We start from the raw sequence: 14,669 nt of genomic DNA, 5'->3' as shown, positions 1-14,669 counted from the left end.
TTCTCATTTAGTGTCTTTGGATTATGTCAGGCGGACTATTTATACAAGTTCCCATGGATCCCTTGCAAGCAGACTAAGATATATTCCTTGCCAGGCTATCATTTATGTATCATTGACTGTGTTCCTGACTTGATCTTGACCCCAGCCATGTGATCTGTCTCACCCTGTGCATTAATTGACTGGTTCCTGTGATTATATTGCTAGTATTGACTCCTGGCCTTTACTGTGACAACACTTTCACTGCCGCATTTAAATTATGTGATTGGAGGTGAGAGTGTGCACTGGCTCCCATTGGCCGCCCTTGACGTGATCATTGGGAATCGATGTGTTGCCATGGCTGCAGGTCGACCTGCTGAACACCCAAGGTGTTGCCATATTAGTCCCTTTTTGATCCAATTTTATCTGTTTTCAAACCTCTGAATTTTTTTTACCACGTAAATAAAAGAAAAAACTGCCCAAAACTGACATTGACGTATTCATACTGATCTGGAGAGTCATGCAAACTGTTCTATAAACACTGTTAACACCAAATGCAAAAATAAAATGATGGCAGAATTGCATTTTTTCACCATTTCATTTCACTTAGATTTTTGTTTCTCATCTTTGAGTTCATTTTATGGTAAGATGAATGCCGTCATTCAAAACCACCGCTCATCTCCCCCGCCAAAAAAGCGATCACTCATTTGTCTATGTCAACAGAAAAATAAATAAATGATGGCTCTTGGAATAAGATGAGGGGAAAAAAACGAAAGAGAAAAAATGATGAATTGTCAGGTCCTGAAGAGGTTAATTGCTGGTTAAATTCTGTATGCTTTGCCTGATAACCTAGAACATGAGATTATGTAATGAATTCCAATCTGCGTATAATTACATTGTGAGCAGTGAAGTCCTTTTCTGTCACTTGTATGTTTATGTGCCATGCATAATTTATGGCACTTGCACTTTGCTGCTGCTCTCCCTGACAGCTGACCTTTATATAAAGTTATTTGCTTTATTTGCTAGGCACAGCTCTGGTTCTACAGGATGATACTTTGCTGTTTATCATGTGCTACATAAATCTTCCACTGCTGATACATTGAGTTGCAGTAGGGTAATCATAAATTTGCTGAAGCTGTAAAATACCCTATGCATCTTTTACAGGACATTTTGGATTCATCACCAGCCTCCTTAATTCTGCCCTGTGTAGAGAAGAAGACAGTAAATAATTTGCCAAGTTACCTACAACAGCAAGATGACTGGAACATAGCCGTTGTGGACAATTTCAATGTATCCTGCTTGGAAATAGATTACAATAAACCAACCCTGATTATAATAACACTAGAAGCTATACCTAGGTACAGTAAATACTAGAATGAACATTTTAGTTTAAAGGTAACCTGACCGTGGATACATGCTGCCTGGTCCAGAGACAGAATGTATCAGACACTTGCTGTATGATTTCAGCCATGTATGTTTGACTCTGAAATGCTGCAGCACATTATTTTGAAAGCCCGCTGGGGATCAAGCCGTATGAGTGACTAGTCGGAAAGGCGGCTCCCCGTTGGCTTCTCTTCGCTCTCTACCACTGACTGACAGGTCTGTTATGATTGAGTCACCGAGGAGGAAAAAACAAAACACAAACTCAGCCCAGAAAATCAGAGAGGTTGGAAACTAGCAGATTGCAGAGCCCTAATCCTATCACACAACTAGCAGTAGCCGTGGAGTGTTCCTACGGTGATTCTAGACACCTCATCACAGCCGGAGATCTAAATAAGCCTAAAGAGAGAAAAGGGAAAAACTGACTGCCCCAGAGCAGACCCCAAAGCAAAAGGCAGCCCCCAACATATAATAACGGTGAAACAAGATGAAAACACTAACACAGATAGAAAGATAGGTTGAGCAAACGATGGGGCCCAAGCTAACTAAAAAGGACAGGACAGAAGAGCTGCTGTCTGCAATCCGAGAAAACCCTGCTAAAAATATTACCAACACAACTGATAAGCAAAAAGGACCCTGAAGTCACTAGACTTCAAACCCTATATCAGCACTCAGAATATTCTGAAAGTAGAGCAAAAGAGAACACTGATCAAGGAAAAAGAATCCAGCACACCCCCGGCCGGGGATGGCTGAACTAAAAAAACAAGGTAAACAAAACCAAAACTAATAAGTTCAATAGCAGAGCAAAAACTTATCTTTGGGAAGCAGGAATCAGACTGGTCTCCAAGAATCCAGCAGATAAATCACCAGCCACTCAGAAGGGCGTCGGCTGCCCTATATCCAGTCTGAAGTTCCTGTTACCCAGTCACAGTCCACCTGATCAGGTGTTTGGTTTCTTTCATCCAAATCAGTCTCACTACCTTCCTTCACCAGAAGAGGGAGATCCTCGGACACAAAAGGTGAATGAACAGATGAGCTCACAACACAGGTCTGTCCCTATACATGCATGCAAGGAGAGACCTGTCACTCAACTGGAGTGAGTGGAGAGCAGCTGCCGAGGACAGGCCTTTTTGACTAGTAGTTACCCATACATCTCCGTCCCCAGTGGCTCATAAAGTATATTTTTCTGTGAAAGTTATAACATCAAACATATATGGCTAGTGTCTGATATATGCTTCTGTGGTTAGGGCGGTATGTATCTACTGTCAGGTGTCTTTTTATTTTTGTTGGGGCTTGAATAAATTATAAAAATAATATGATGATCAAGGTGTGGACTACAATTGTGACAACTTTCATTATGTGGGAGAGAGAGGAGAAAAGTAGGAAAAAGATGTGAAATATTGTACAAATTTAGTGAGTGCCATCATTTTGAATAATTAATGCCAGTTTTCTGGTGTATAGCAATTGTCTTACTGCATAGATCATAAGCAGGTATGAACAGCAATGGATGCAATTATACTGAAGTTTCATGTCTATACATATAGTTTACATGGGGTAGTTGTAGCAAAAATGCTATTTATGCATATTTATTATTATTATTATTGTTCGTTATTAAATAAAAATGGGAATTTATTGTTTCAGGTTATTTCTGCTTTAATTTCATTCATAAAAGTATTCGTATGTATGATTGCTTTGATATAATGAAATATTCATTTTCTTTACTCCATAGGGCAAATAAAAACTCTGCTGCTCTGGTCTTTGCTGAAAATGGTAAGACAAATCTAAGATGAAATTATTATATACAGTGTATATAAAAAAATCATCCTCTTGTTTGATATGTACTGCTGCAGTGCAGGATTTCCAACATTTTTAGAGATAAACCAACTAACAGAAGTCTCTGTGACTGACGTTAAAGGGGTTATCCAATAAAAAGCATTTATCAGCCATTCATAGGATAAATAATAAATGTTTGTATGATCACGTGGAGTCAGACCAATTAGACCCGCACCACCACCAAAGCGGAGGTCCTACAAGCTGCCTGTGGGAATCACAGTGTTGCGTATGTGAACACCAATCCATTCCCTTCTATAGGTCTCACAGAGGTAGAGCAAAATGCTGTTTTAGTCAGTCCAATAGAAGTGTATAGAGAGGAGGTCACACATGCAGACTACCATCCCATTCACACAAAGAAACTCAGGGATCCCAGTTCTGCTAATTGGTCTATGTCACAGTGGTTGGACCCCCATCAATGGATAAGACATGCTTTTTGCCAGTTGACCTCCTTAATCTTTAATTAGTCGCTTGTGGTCCATTGGACCCCAAGCAAGTTTGTTTTCATTATATTGCTGCAGGTATGGAAGGTGAATAACCTTCTGTTTCGGTAGCTTCCTCGCCCTGGCGCTTCTCCCTACTCAGGACATCGTGAGACGCGTTGTTGGCTAAATGTGCTACAGTCTAAATATTTTGGCTCAACTAAGTGAAGGTTAAGGAAACAAAATGAATATTTGTATATTATTTGTATAAATAGCACAACAGATATTCTAATTTTTTTTAAGTCTATTAAATTGTAAATAAGGATTGCCAAGATTGTCAATATATCTATGGTAGTGATACAATTGGTTTGTTTTCACCAACAAAACAATAGTTTCAATGATATACCGTATATGATTTCCTACTTGAAAAAAAACAAACTAATAACTCCCATTTACTATATGTATGCCCTATCTATGACTATAGATTTCACAGGAAATATATATGTCCAAATCACATATATTTACTCATTCTTTATACCTTCTGTATAGGAAAAATGTTACTCTATATAACAAACTAAAGTGGAAATAACTATTGCTTTTAGCTAGGTGCAAATGACTACATGATAGCCTATATTTTAATAAAAGTGAGGTTGATCTTTGAAGCAGGGATCGGTGACATTTTCGGTAGCTATAGCTACACTTGTTGCCTTTCTCCATAGCGTACTAAATAATGTATCTTTGTCTCTTACGGTACTGTCACACTTAGCGATGTACCAGCGATCCCGACCAGCGATATGACGCAGTCAGGATCACTGGTGCATCGCTAAGTGGTCGCTAGTGAGCTGCCAAACAGGCAGATCTCACCAGCGACATCGCTGGGGACGGGGGTCGCTACTTACCTGTCAGACGAAGCGATCCTGACGTCTTCCCGCCCGCGTCCATGCGTCCCTCGTCGTCACAGCAGGAAGCCCCAGCAGGAAGCTGACGACGAGAAACAGTCCAGGACGTTCTCGCGCGATCAGCGATAACCAGCGGGGGAGCGGTCGGAGGTAAGTATCAAACACAGCGATATCGCTAGCAATATCGCTATAACGTCACAAAAACCAGTGACGTTATAGCGATATTACTAGCAATATCGCTTAGTGTGACAGGCCCTTTAGGGCATCAGAATGCTTTAATGAGAAGGACACATGTCTGGAACATGCTTCAGAGTACTTTTTACCCAAGATTAAAAAAGAAAACAGAAATAGAATTGATATTCAGTAAATGAGACCAGTAGCAAATTGTTACATCTTTAACTAGCAAAAATTCAACTACCAACATTATTCACCTGTGCATTCAACACGTAGCAGTATGACATCAATAAAAATACATTCCACCTATGATTGTCAGAAGTTCTTTCCTATAATAATGATGGCGTTTGCTGTATTTCCAAATACTTTGTTGTGAATTCAACTCGAGGACATTTTGGATTGAAATATTATTTTATTTCTTTCCTCTCATAAAGTGCGTGAGTCTATAACAGTTATGAGCACATCGAAAAAGAGACTTAAGTTTGGGGCCCTTATAAATAATATCTTAAAGGCTAGCCATAATGCCATATATTTTTCATATATCGATATTTCAAGCTAAGATAAGAAATTATGTAATATCTGACATTAGAGAAATCAACTTCTTACCCTGCCTCTCCTTCTCCTCCAGACTGATCATTCACTTTATCTATCAGTGAAGAGAGGTTTTCATATTACTGAGATGGGAGATGATAGCTTCTGATTATAACATTCTATGGAGGAGGAGGGGGAGGAGAAGCAGTGAGGAGTTAGAGGCAGACACAGGCATTTTGCTGCAAGTTTCAGGAAATAACAATTTAAATGATATTATAAAGGGGTTATTTGACAAATTAAAAAATAAGTACATCTCTGGAATAATCTACCATATTTTTAGGAATATAGGTTGCACATTTTGCCCCCACATTTGGGAGTAAAATGGGGGTGCCACTTGTAGTCCAAATATACCAGTGGAGGTGCGGCGGTGGGTTTAATGGGTGTGGCGGCTGTGGAGCGGGGACACAGGAGGCAGGGTTGCTGCTGCTAGAAGCCTGTGGCGATCCTGTGTGTCCGCTATTAAAGAGAATGAATATTCACTGCTCTTCACTCCCATAATCCTGCCCACCTCTTGGCACTGAGGTCAATGATAGTAAACGACTGAAGATTTTTACTATTATGCATGGGGAGTAGTGAATATTCATTTTCCTTTAATAGGGAAATTAATACTCACTGCTCCTGCCACTGCCAGCTTCCTACAGCGGCGACTTTGCTCTTGCCTTCAGCACCTGTGACTTGGGGTACATGACAGTGACGTCATGTGCTGCCTGTCACTTACACAGTTGCCGGCATCATAAGAGTACACCGCGAGCATGGAGAGCGGAGGGAAGGTGAGAAGAATCTTTTTTATGTGTGCGGCATAACGGGATGGATATATACTAGGATGGTCCCATGATAGGGGACATAAATGCCAGGATGAATGACATATATACTAGGATGGGGAACATATATACCAGGATGAGTGACATATATACCAAAAAGGGACTCAGGATGGGGAACATATATACCATGATGAGTGACATATATACTAGGATGGGGGGACATACAGTATATACCAGGATGAGGGACATACAGTATATACCAGGATACAGGACATATATGTGCTGCCCAGGCTGGGCCGCTGCGGTAACAGTACTGGGTCATGGCGGTTCCGAGTACTGATTGAATCTGACCCGAGGCGCGTGCCAGTATTTGTCAATTGTGGGGTTAATAATCTAATATATAAATCTCAATGTGTGTGTGTATGTTTGTATGTATGTCCGGGATTGGCATCTGCACCGTCGCAGCTACAGCCACAAAATTTGGCACAGTCACACTTCTGGACCCCGAGAGCATCATAGGCTATGTTGTGAGGCGAAATTTTAACCCCGCACGTTCCAATTCACCAAACAATTTTGCCTATTATTCTTTTCATTTCTATGGTGTTATCGTCCTTCTGTAAAGCTGGAAATAACAGAATTTATTACCGTGCCAACACAGACCACCCTCTGACACAGACTGCAGGGGGAGCCCAATATCACACAGGATAGGATTAGATACACGGCTCAGCAGTCAGTATCACACAGGATAGGATTAGATACACGGGTCAGCAGACAGTATCAAACAGGAGAGGATTAGATACATGGCTCAGCAGACAGTATCACACAGGAAAGGATTAGATACACAGGTCAGCAGACAGTATCACACAGGAGAGGATTAGATACACGGCTCAGCAGACAGTATCACACAGAATAGGATTAGATACATGGCTCAGCAGTCAGTATCACACAGGATAGGATTAGATACACGGCTGAACAGTCAGTAACACACATGATAGGATTAGGTACACGGCTCAGCAGTCAGTATCACACAGGATAGGGTTAGATACACGGCTCAGCAGACGGTATCACACAGGATAGGATTAGATACACTGCTCAGCAGTCAGTATCACACAGGATAGGGTTAAATACACGGCTGAGCAGTCAGTAACACACGATAGGATTAGATACACAGCTCAGCAGAAAGTATCACACAGGAGATGATTAGGTACACAGCTCAGCAGACATTATCACACAGGTTAGGGTTAGATACACAGCTCAGAAACAGGATGTGCCAAAGGAGAGGACATTTTCATTCCAAGAATTCCACTCATTCCATCTGATTTGTTTTTTGATTTTAAACGCCTCCAGTTTCCAGTTCATCTGCTATTTGCAATTTACATTAACAATACTCAGGGACAGTCCTTGAAAGAAGTAGGGATCAATTTAAGTAGTAGGGATTGATTTGCAATCTCCATGCTTTTCTCATTGTCAACTTTATGTGATCTGTTCAAGAGTTGGAACTGCCAAAAATCTGTTCATCTTTGCACTGAAAGGAAAAACCAAAAATGTTGTTTATCAAAAGGCTCTTGAATGAGTGGAAAATAAAATACTATCAATACTTGGGTAATTGTTTAGTTAATTTGTGTTGCAAATCTGTAGTGTTGAATATATGATGTGAAATGTTTTTATGTGCAATATAATCATTATAATTTGTTATAACTAACCACAGTTGGTTACTATGCCCAGGCAACGCCGGGCTCTTCAGCTAGTAATATTAATAAAAAGGTTTGTCATGCTAGTTCTGATGTTCAGCCTGGTATGACAGGGCACTCATGTGGGTCCCTGGGAGTTACAAGGTGATGGACAGTGCCAGATGATTAACCCCTTTCAATCTAGGGCTGGCTCCCAGGGGAGTTGGAGCAGGAATGGTGCAGCAGACAATAATTACCATTACATAGGGTAAGGCTATGTGCATACGTTGCGGATTCTGCTGCAGATTCGCAGCGTTTTTGGCCCTGCGAGTCCGCAGCAGATTCCGCTGTGTTGTACAGTACCATTGTAAGCAATGGAAATTAAAAAACGCTGTGTACACGGTGCGGAATTTTCTGCGCGGATTTGCTGCGGTTTCAAAACCGCACCATGTCAATTCTTTGTGCGGATTCTGCAGCGGTTTAGCACCTGATCAATGACAAGTGTCAAACAGCAGGGGAAAACTGCAGGCTAAACCGCAGAAAATCTGCAGATAAACCGCAGGTATTTTGACCTTCGGATTTTCCAAAATCCGTGCGGAAAAATCTGCAGCACCTTCCACTACGTGTGCACATAGCCTAATGATCAGTTGATACCTTTTAGTGAAGTTCTGCAAACAGTTCCAGAAGCTTCCATACAATTCACAAACAGGGTTTTGGTCAGACCCGCAAGATGAGAGTTCAGTTTCTCTGCTGTGATGTATTGTAGCCCTCCTGCTGCTAATTATACCTCTGGTAAATGATTCCTTGGATCCCCAGCGTTCCAAGGTAAACAGTTACTGAATCCGTGATCACAGAGAGCAGGCAACGTGAATCCTATCGGAACACTTACCGTATTTTCCGCTTTGTAAGACGCACTTTTTTTCCCCCAAACTTGGGGGGAAAATGGGGGTGCGTTTTACAAAGAGGATATACATTACCGGGTGTAGGCCGCAGGGGTGTCCGGCTGTCCGTCGCCGCTGTGGGTGTCTCTGGGTACCCAGCGGTGTCTCCAAGTGCCCAGCGGTGTCTCCAGTTCCAATCCCGGGGTTCTGGCAACATTTTGCGACAGGCCAGAGCCCCGGGGCTCCCTCTTGGTTCCCTCTGTTTTTACTTCGGCAATATGGCGGCCGCCGCCGGGAGCGGCGCATGCGCTGATGGTGATCTCGGGACTGAGATCTCGAGAGATGAGATTTCAGCGCTGAGATCTCATCTCTCGAGATCTGTCCCGAGATCACCATCAGCTCAGACGGACTGACACCCAGCACAGACCCCCCTGGCAGCAGTACAGCCCCCTGGCAGCAGCGCAAGCCCCCCCTGGTATCAGCATGAGCCCCCCTGGCAGCAGTACAGCCCCCTGGCAGCAGCGCAAGCCCCCCTGGTAGCAGCATGAGTCCCCCTTGGTAGCAGCACGAACCCCCCTGGCAGCAGCATGAGCCCCCTGGTAGCAGCATGAGCCCCCCCTGGCAGCAGTACAGACCCCCCTGGCAGCAGTATAGCCCCCCTGGCAGCAGCGCAAGCCCCCCTGGTAGCAGCACGAGCCCCCCTGGTAGCAGCACGAGCCCCCCTGCCAGCGCGCTGCACATCGGAGCACCCTCTCATCCCTTCCTGCAGCCTGCAGTATCACCCCACTCCTGCCTCCTCCAGCAGCGACCCTGGGACCCCACTTCACTGCAGCCACCAGCTCCGGTAAGCAATAAGACACCTGGATTATAAGAGGCACCACCATTTTATTAAAAAAGTTTTTTCCTATTTTTGTCCTCAAAATTTGTGGTGCGTCTTATAATCCGGAGCATCTTATAAAGCGAAAAATACGGTACTTCTTCTTACAACAGTGTCCCTGATTCCATGCAGTTGCTGAACTCCTGGCAAAAGCGCACTACTGCTTGTTATATGAAACCCCAGTAGTGTTTCAGTTTAGCACAGACTCTGTAAGTCTATGTGCTCCAGGGACTGGTACCCTGCCTTATGCAGCTGTCCTTGCAGAGAACATGCTACTTTTCTCTACATGCAGGACCTCCATCATGCTACTTCTTCCTAAAAAAAACAACTTTTCAAGCACCACTTCCAATCTGAAGGATCGTGCACACTTCCAGGTTCAAGCAAAAGTGTACAATCTTCCAGTAAGGGATCAGGTAACAATGTGTGGATGCCATTATAACAGCATAGAACTTAGTCCTCACCATAGCTGGTAATACAGAAAAAAGTATCACAAATGTAGGCACTTTGTGGCGCTGCAGACACGGGCGCCACTTACATTCCCACCTAGTGAAGAGTAACACATCCTCGGGCTACTAAGCAGATGGTCAGTCCATAATAAAACAAAATAGCATTAACCTGAATATATATATATAAACAATTGTATTAATCTAGTTGTGGATTACAGCCCAAAACCACTCCGAATCGTCCCAGAGTGCAGCTGCGGGGCACACAGACCATAATATACAATTCACTGCACTGGCTGTTTTGGATGGCTCATTGAAAAAAGCACAATGTACCATGCTCCTTTCCAGTTCGTAAGTCCTTACAAGAGTTCTTGTACTGGAATAAAGCACATTGGTTGCTGAAATCTCACATTAGTCCATGTGGGCACATCTTTTTCAACATTTTCGGTAAAGTTACATAAAGCATAGTTCAACATAAGTACAAATCAAATCTACCTATTGATCTTCCTTGCTCTGGTGGCATCCTCTTCTGCTGGTGCCATGGAAGTTCATCCGGGCAGGAGGCGAATTGGATCCTCTCTATGGGGGAACATGCCTGGAGAGTCTGCACAGTTTTACATAAAGCAGCCACACTCTTAGTCAGTTCCTGTAGTTGTAGCAATTTTCAAGATTGACATTGGCTGACCTTCATGTCTTTAGGTAATAATTTTCTCTTTACTTACTTGAGTAGTTCTTGCTATATTCTGACTTATTACACGATTCCATACAGAGCTGAGCCCTATTCCACAACTGTTCTAACAATGTCTCTGCAAAACACACCTGATGATCACAAACAAGAGAACTGTTGGTGAGGCATTCCTGTACTCTGAAATCAATTCTAGGTGTTATCAGAATAAGTAAAAGGAGTAATATAAGGTTTAATACATATTCTGGATTGCTTCACACATGTTTCTTTACACCTTGTATCCATATGTGTTACTTCATGGTTTTGCCACTTTCAATCTGCGTCTAAAATGTAGTGTTGTGTAGTGACCACTGTGTCCGCTAGGGGGCGCTGTGTGGATGTCCGAGGAGAGAGGATGAATGGCAGAGTCATGAATGGCCATTATGTATCTCAAGGTGGGTGGCCTTGAGATGGAGACTGATGTGTGTGTTGATCAGCAGTGATACTGCTGGCATGTTGTGTCAATGTGTCAGGGAGAAGTCTCCAGGTAGCTGGGGAGATGGGCGGACCCAGTTACCTACAAATCCACCCAGGGCGTGTGTTTAAGAACGCTGTTGCAAAGTGTGTGTGAAGGGTTGAAGGACCTGTGATGAGGTCATAGCCATGTGACCCGATGGGCGTGGCTACAGACCATATAAGGTGGCCAGGGTAGGTCACATGTGTGAATGCAGTGACCCGGTTGGTCCGTTGTTGAAGGTCCTGTTGGGAGATGGGGCTTCCTGGCTAACAGCATGTGAAGTGGCTGTGTATGATGGCTGCCAGCATCTGAGAGTTCCCAGGGGAACGAATGAACGTCTGGAGTATGAAGCAGCCATGAGGAGACCCTGACAGGGTGAGATAGCTTGGTGGCTAGAAAGCCTGCATATTGAACATTGCATAACATGTATGACTACAGGGTAACAGAGAGGAGCTCTGGCATGGACGCTATGCTGTTTAAATGAACTTTGTTATGGCTGTGGGTTTATGGTGCCTGAATAAACCGCATGGAGTTATTGTTTTATGGAAAACCCGTGCCGGACGTGATTATTTTGGCTGCCAAGCGAGTGATCCCCTATGTGAATGACAGCGCTACCTCACAGTACACATTTCTTTTTTTCTTCATAAATCCTTTTTTATTAAGCTTTCAAATAAAGACAAAACATATAAGTACAAAAATCAAACATTAGTAGTGCATCTCATAAGTAGCTTTACAAATACCCGCTTAATATGAACACTACAGAATTGCTGGTAGAAATTACCAAATATCATAACATTGTAACTCTCTTCTCCTCCCCCCTTCCCTCTAGTTTATTCATTTAATGCTTTCTGAATCATAAATGAACTTTGCATATCTCGACCTGGTTCTCCCTCTACTTTTTCTGCCCCCTGTTTCATTACTGCGGATCTACCCCCAATCTCAAGCCACCCAACGTGCCCTGCAGGTCCTCTAGGTTGTACCAGGAAGTGTTCCTGAAGGGTGAAACCAGGGCATGAATGTCCTCTCTGGAGAGTTGTTGAAGAATGAAATCCTTCCATTTTGAAAAAAATTTTGTTGTCTTACTGTCTTTGTCGCTCTCTGCTTCTACTTTCTCTAGAGTCATTACCCTCTTTAATTCCACCAACAGCTGACGGAGACCCGATGTGCTCCCCTCCACCCATTGTCTTAAAATAAGTCTTTTGAACAAGATTGCAACCGTATGCAATAGCTGGGTGTTTGACTTGGTCAGCCTTAAATCAGTGCACTTATGGAAAATCCACAATGACTTGTCTAGTGGGAAGTGTATGTTCATCAAGCCACCGCCCAATTCCTAATTTCCTCCCACTGAGTGTGTACGAGATCGCATTCCCATATACCATGGAACATATCTGTCCTGGGGGTGTCACATTTTGGGCAAGCCTGTCGCCTCTCCTTGTGAGTTTGTGTAACTGGTAGATTAAATCCTAATATGGCTCTGTGCATCATTCGGAAGTGAGTATTCCTCCATCTTTCATTGCTTACATGCTTACGCAGTTCATTCCATCCAGACAGAATCGATTCCCCCACCCCCGGTTCCTGCAGTCTAGTTTCCCAACTCTTGAACAGCTCTTGTGTGCCCGATGGCAGTAAGGTCCTCCCCATGGTCCGGTAGATGGTTGAGATATTCACATCAGATATGTGTCTTGAGAGAACATTGTCAAGTTCAGAAGAACAACATTCTTTATGTATGTCCCGTAATTTGGGGAATAAGTGATGTCGCAGCTGAGCATATTGTAAGATATGGGAAGGGTCAAGTCCCCACCCGGAAAAAATCTCATCTGCCGTTAACCATCTATTCTCTGTAATCTGCATCAGGTCCCCCATACTGTAGTTCTAATTCCTTTTTCCCTCCATATTTTAAACAGAGCATTATCTTTTCCCTGACGAAAGTCAGGATGTCCCCAAGGTGTCAAATATTTAGATATCCTTCATGACATGCCTAGTTTGCATCCTCTGGCTTTCCAAGCCACCCTAGTGTCCCGAAAGATCACTGAGTTCCTCACCCTCGGGTCTAATGTCGCGCTTGAGGAGTGCAAAATCGCTGTGAGGTCCCAGGGCTTACACCACTCGGACTCCAATGTGTAGTTTGAATGTTTGCTAGTGTATCTTATCCAGTCAAGAATGTGCCTGGCGATGCAGGCCAGATTGTACCCTCTAATGTTGGGCAATGCTATTCCCCCTCCTCCCTCGGTAGCATCAATGTACGTTTGCTAATTCTACTTTTTCTCCCTCTCCATAGAAAGTCAGAAAAGGCTTTGTTGAGCTTATTTATATCTACGTGTCTTAAAAGGAGGGGCAGTGTTTGCAGGGGATATAGTAGGCGGGAAAAGCTGATCATCTTGATCAAATAGTTCCTTCCCATGAGCGACAATGGCAAATCTTTCCCTCTTGTTAGTTCTTGTATTATTTTATATATAATGGGGGCAAAGTTGAGTCTATAGATGTGTCTAGTGTCTTTTCCCAAAAAGATCCCCAAGTATTTCATCGTCCTGCTTGCTATTGGTATGCCATGTATGGAAGCATGTCCCCGTTCTAGCTGACCAATTCCTTGAGGCCTATGAGTAAGGAATAAAGCCTCGCATTTAGTTTTTATCAAGCCTAAACTCTGATATCTCTCTGAAGGTATCCAGCTCCCTCATCATCTAGGAAGGTCTCTATTTGGGTCTGCCATATACAGGACAATATCGTCCACAAAGAAACTAGATTTTATCTCTCTTTCGCCCACTTTAATCCCCTGGAAGCTGGGGCCCGCGTTAATAAACTTGGCAAGTGGTTCAATGGCCAAATTAAACAGTAGTGGCGAAAGGGGGCAGCCCTGTCTCGTGCCTCTCCCCAATGATATTGTGTCTGACAGAAACCCCGGTGTGTGAACTCGGGCTTTGGGATTAGAGTAGATCGATGACAAGAAGCTTCTGAAACCTCCCTGCACGCCAAACTTGTCCAGCACTTGCTCCAACCATGGCCACCCCACACTATCAAATGCTTTCTCTGCATCTAGCATGACCGTGGCGGGAGCTCCTCCCTGTTGGCCTCCCAACCTCACTGCCTCCAGCACCATCATTGAGCGTCTTATGTTCCCTACCGCCGATTTTCCCCTCACAAATCCCGCTTGTTCAGGTCCCAATAGTTTAGGAAGAATCCCTGCCAGTCTGTCTGCCATAATTTTTGCCACGATTTTTAGATCCTGGTTGATCAAAGAGATAGGGCAAAAGTTGGCTGGGTTATCCATGGGTTTATCGCCCTTTGGGATGAGTTTAATATAAGCTGTGTTCATATGATCAGAAATGGTTCGGCCTCTTAGAAAATCATTGTATAGATTTTTCAAATGCAGAGCAATCTGGCCCTTCAAAATTTTATCGAGGCTGGCGTCAAACCCGTCTGGCCCAGGGGCCTTATGGATATTTAGATCCCTGATAACCCTAGAAATCTCTTCCTCCATTATTTCCCTATTTAACTCTGATATATCAGTTTCAGAGATCGACGGAAGTTCAGTACCCTCCAGCCATCTTCTTCCTTGCACCTGATCAGACCGTCGGGGCTTGTAC

The 14,669-nt window shown here is 43.5% G+C and overlaps 1 protein-coding gene across 1 annotated transcript in view; it reads left to right on the top strand.

The window, feature by feature from the left end:
- The window catches only part of LOC141087691 (V-type proton ATPase subunit S1-like), a 159,637-nt gene that overhangs the window by 74,600 nt on the left and 70,368 nt on the right, over positions 1-14,669 (top strand). Inside the window, exons 4-5 of the mRNA XM_073573406.1 lie at positions 1,141-1,334; positions 3,086-3,126. Coding sequence (XP_073429507.1) covers positions 1,141-1,334; positions 3,086-3,126 — 235 coding nt within the window. The remainder of the gene's footprint in view (positions 1-1,140; positions 1,335-3,085; positions 3,127-14,669) is intronic.

The sequence above is a fragment of the Dendrobates tinctorius genome, unplaced genomic scaffold (genome assembly GCF_039654945.1).
Source record: "Dendrobates tinctorius isolate UK_male_01 unplaced genomic scaffold, ASM3965494v1 ptg000035l, whole genome shotgun sequence".
NCBI lineage: Eukaryota > Metazoa > Chordata > Amphibia > Anura > Dendrobatidae > Dendrobates > Dendrobates tinctorius.
This window is presented reverse-complemented; position numbering and strand designations above follow the sequence as displayed.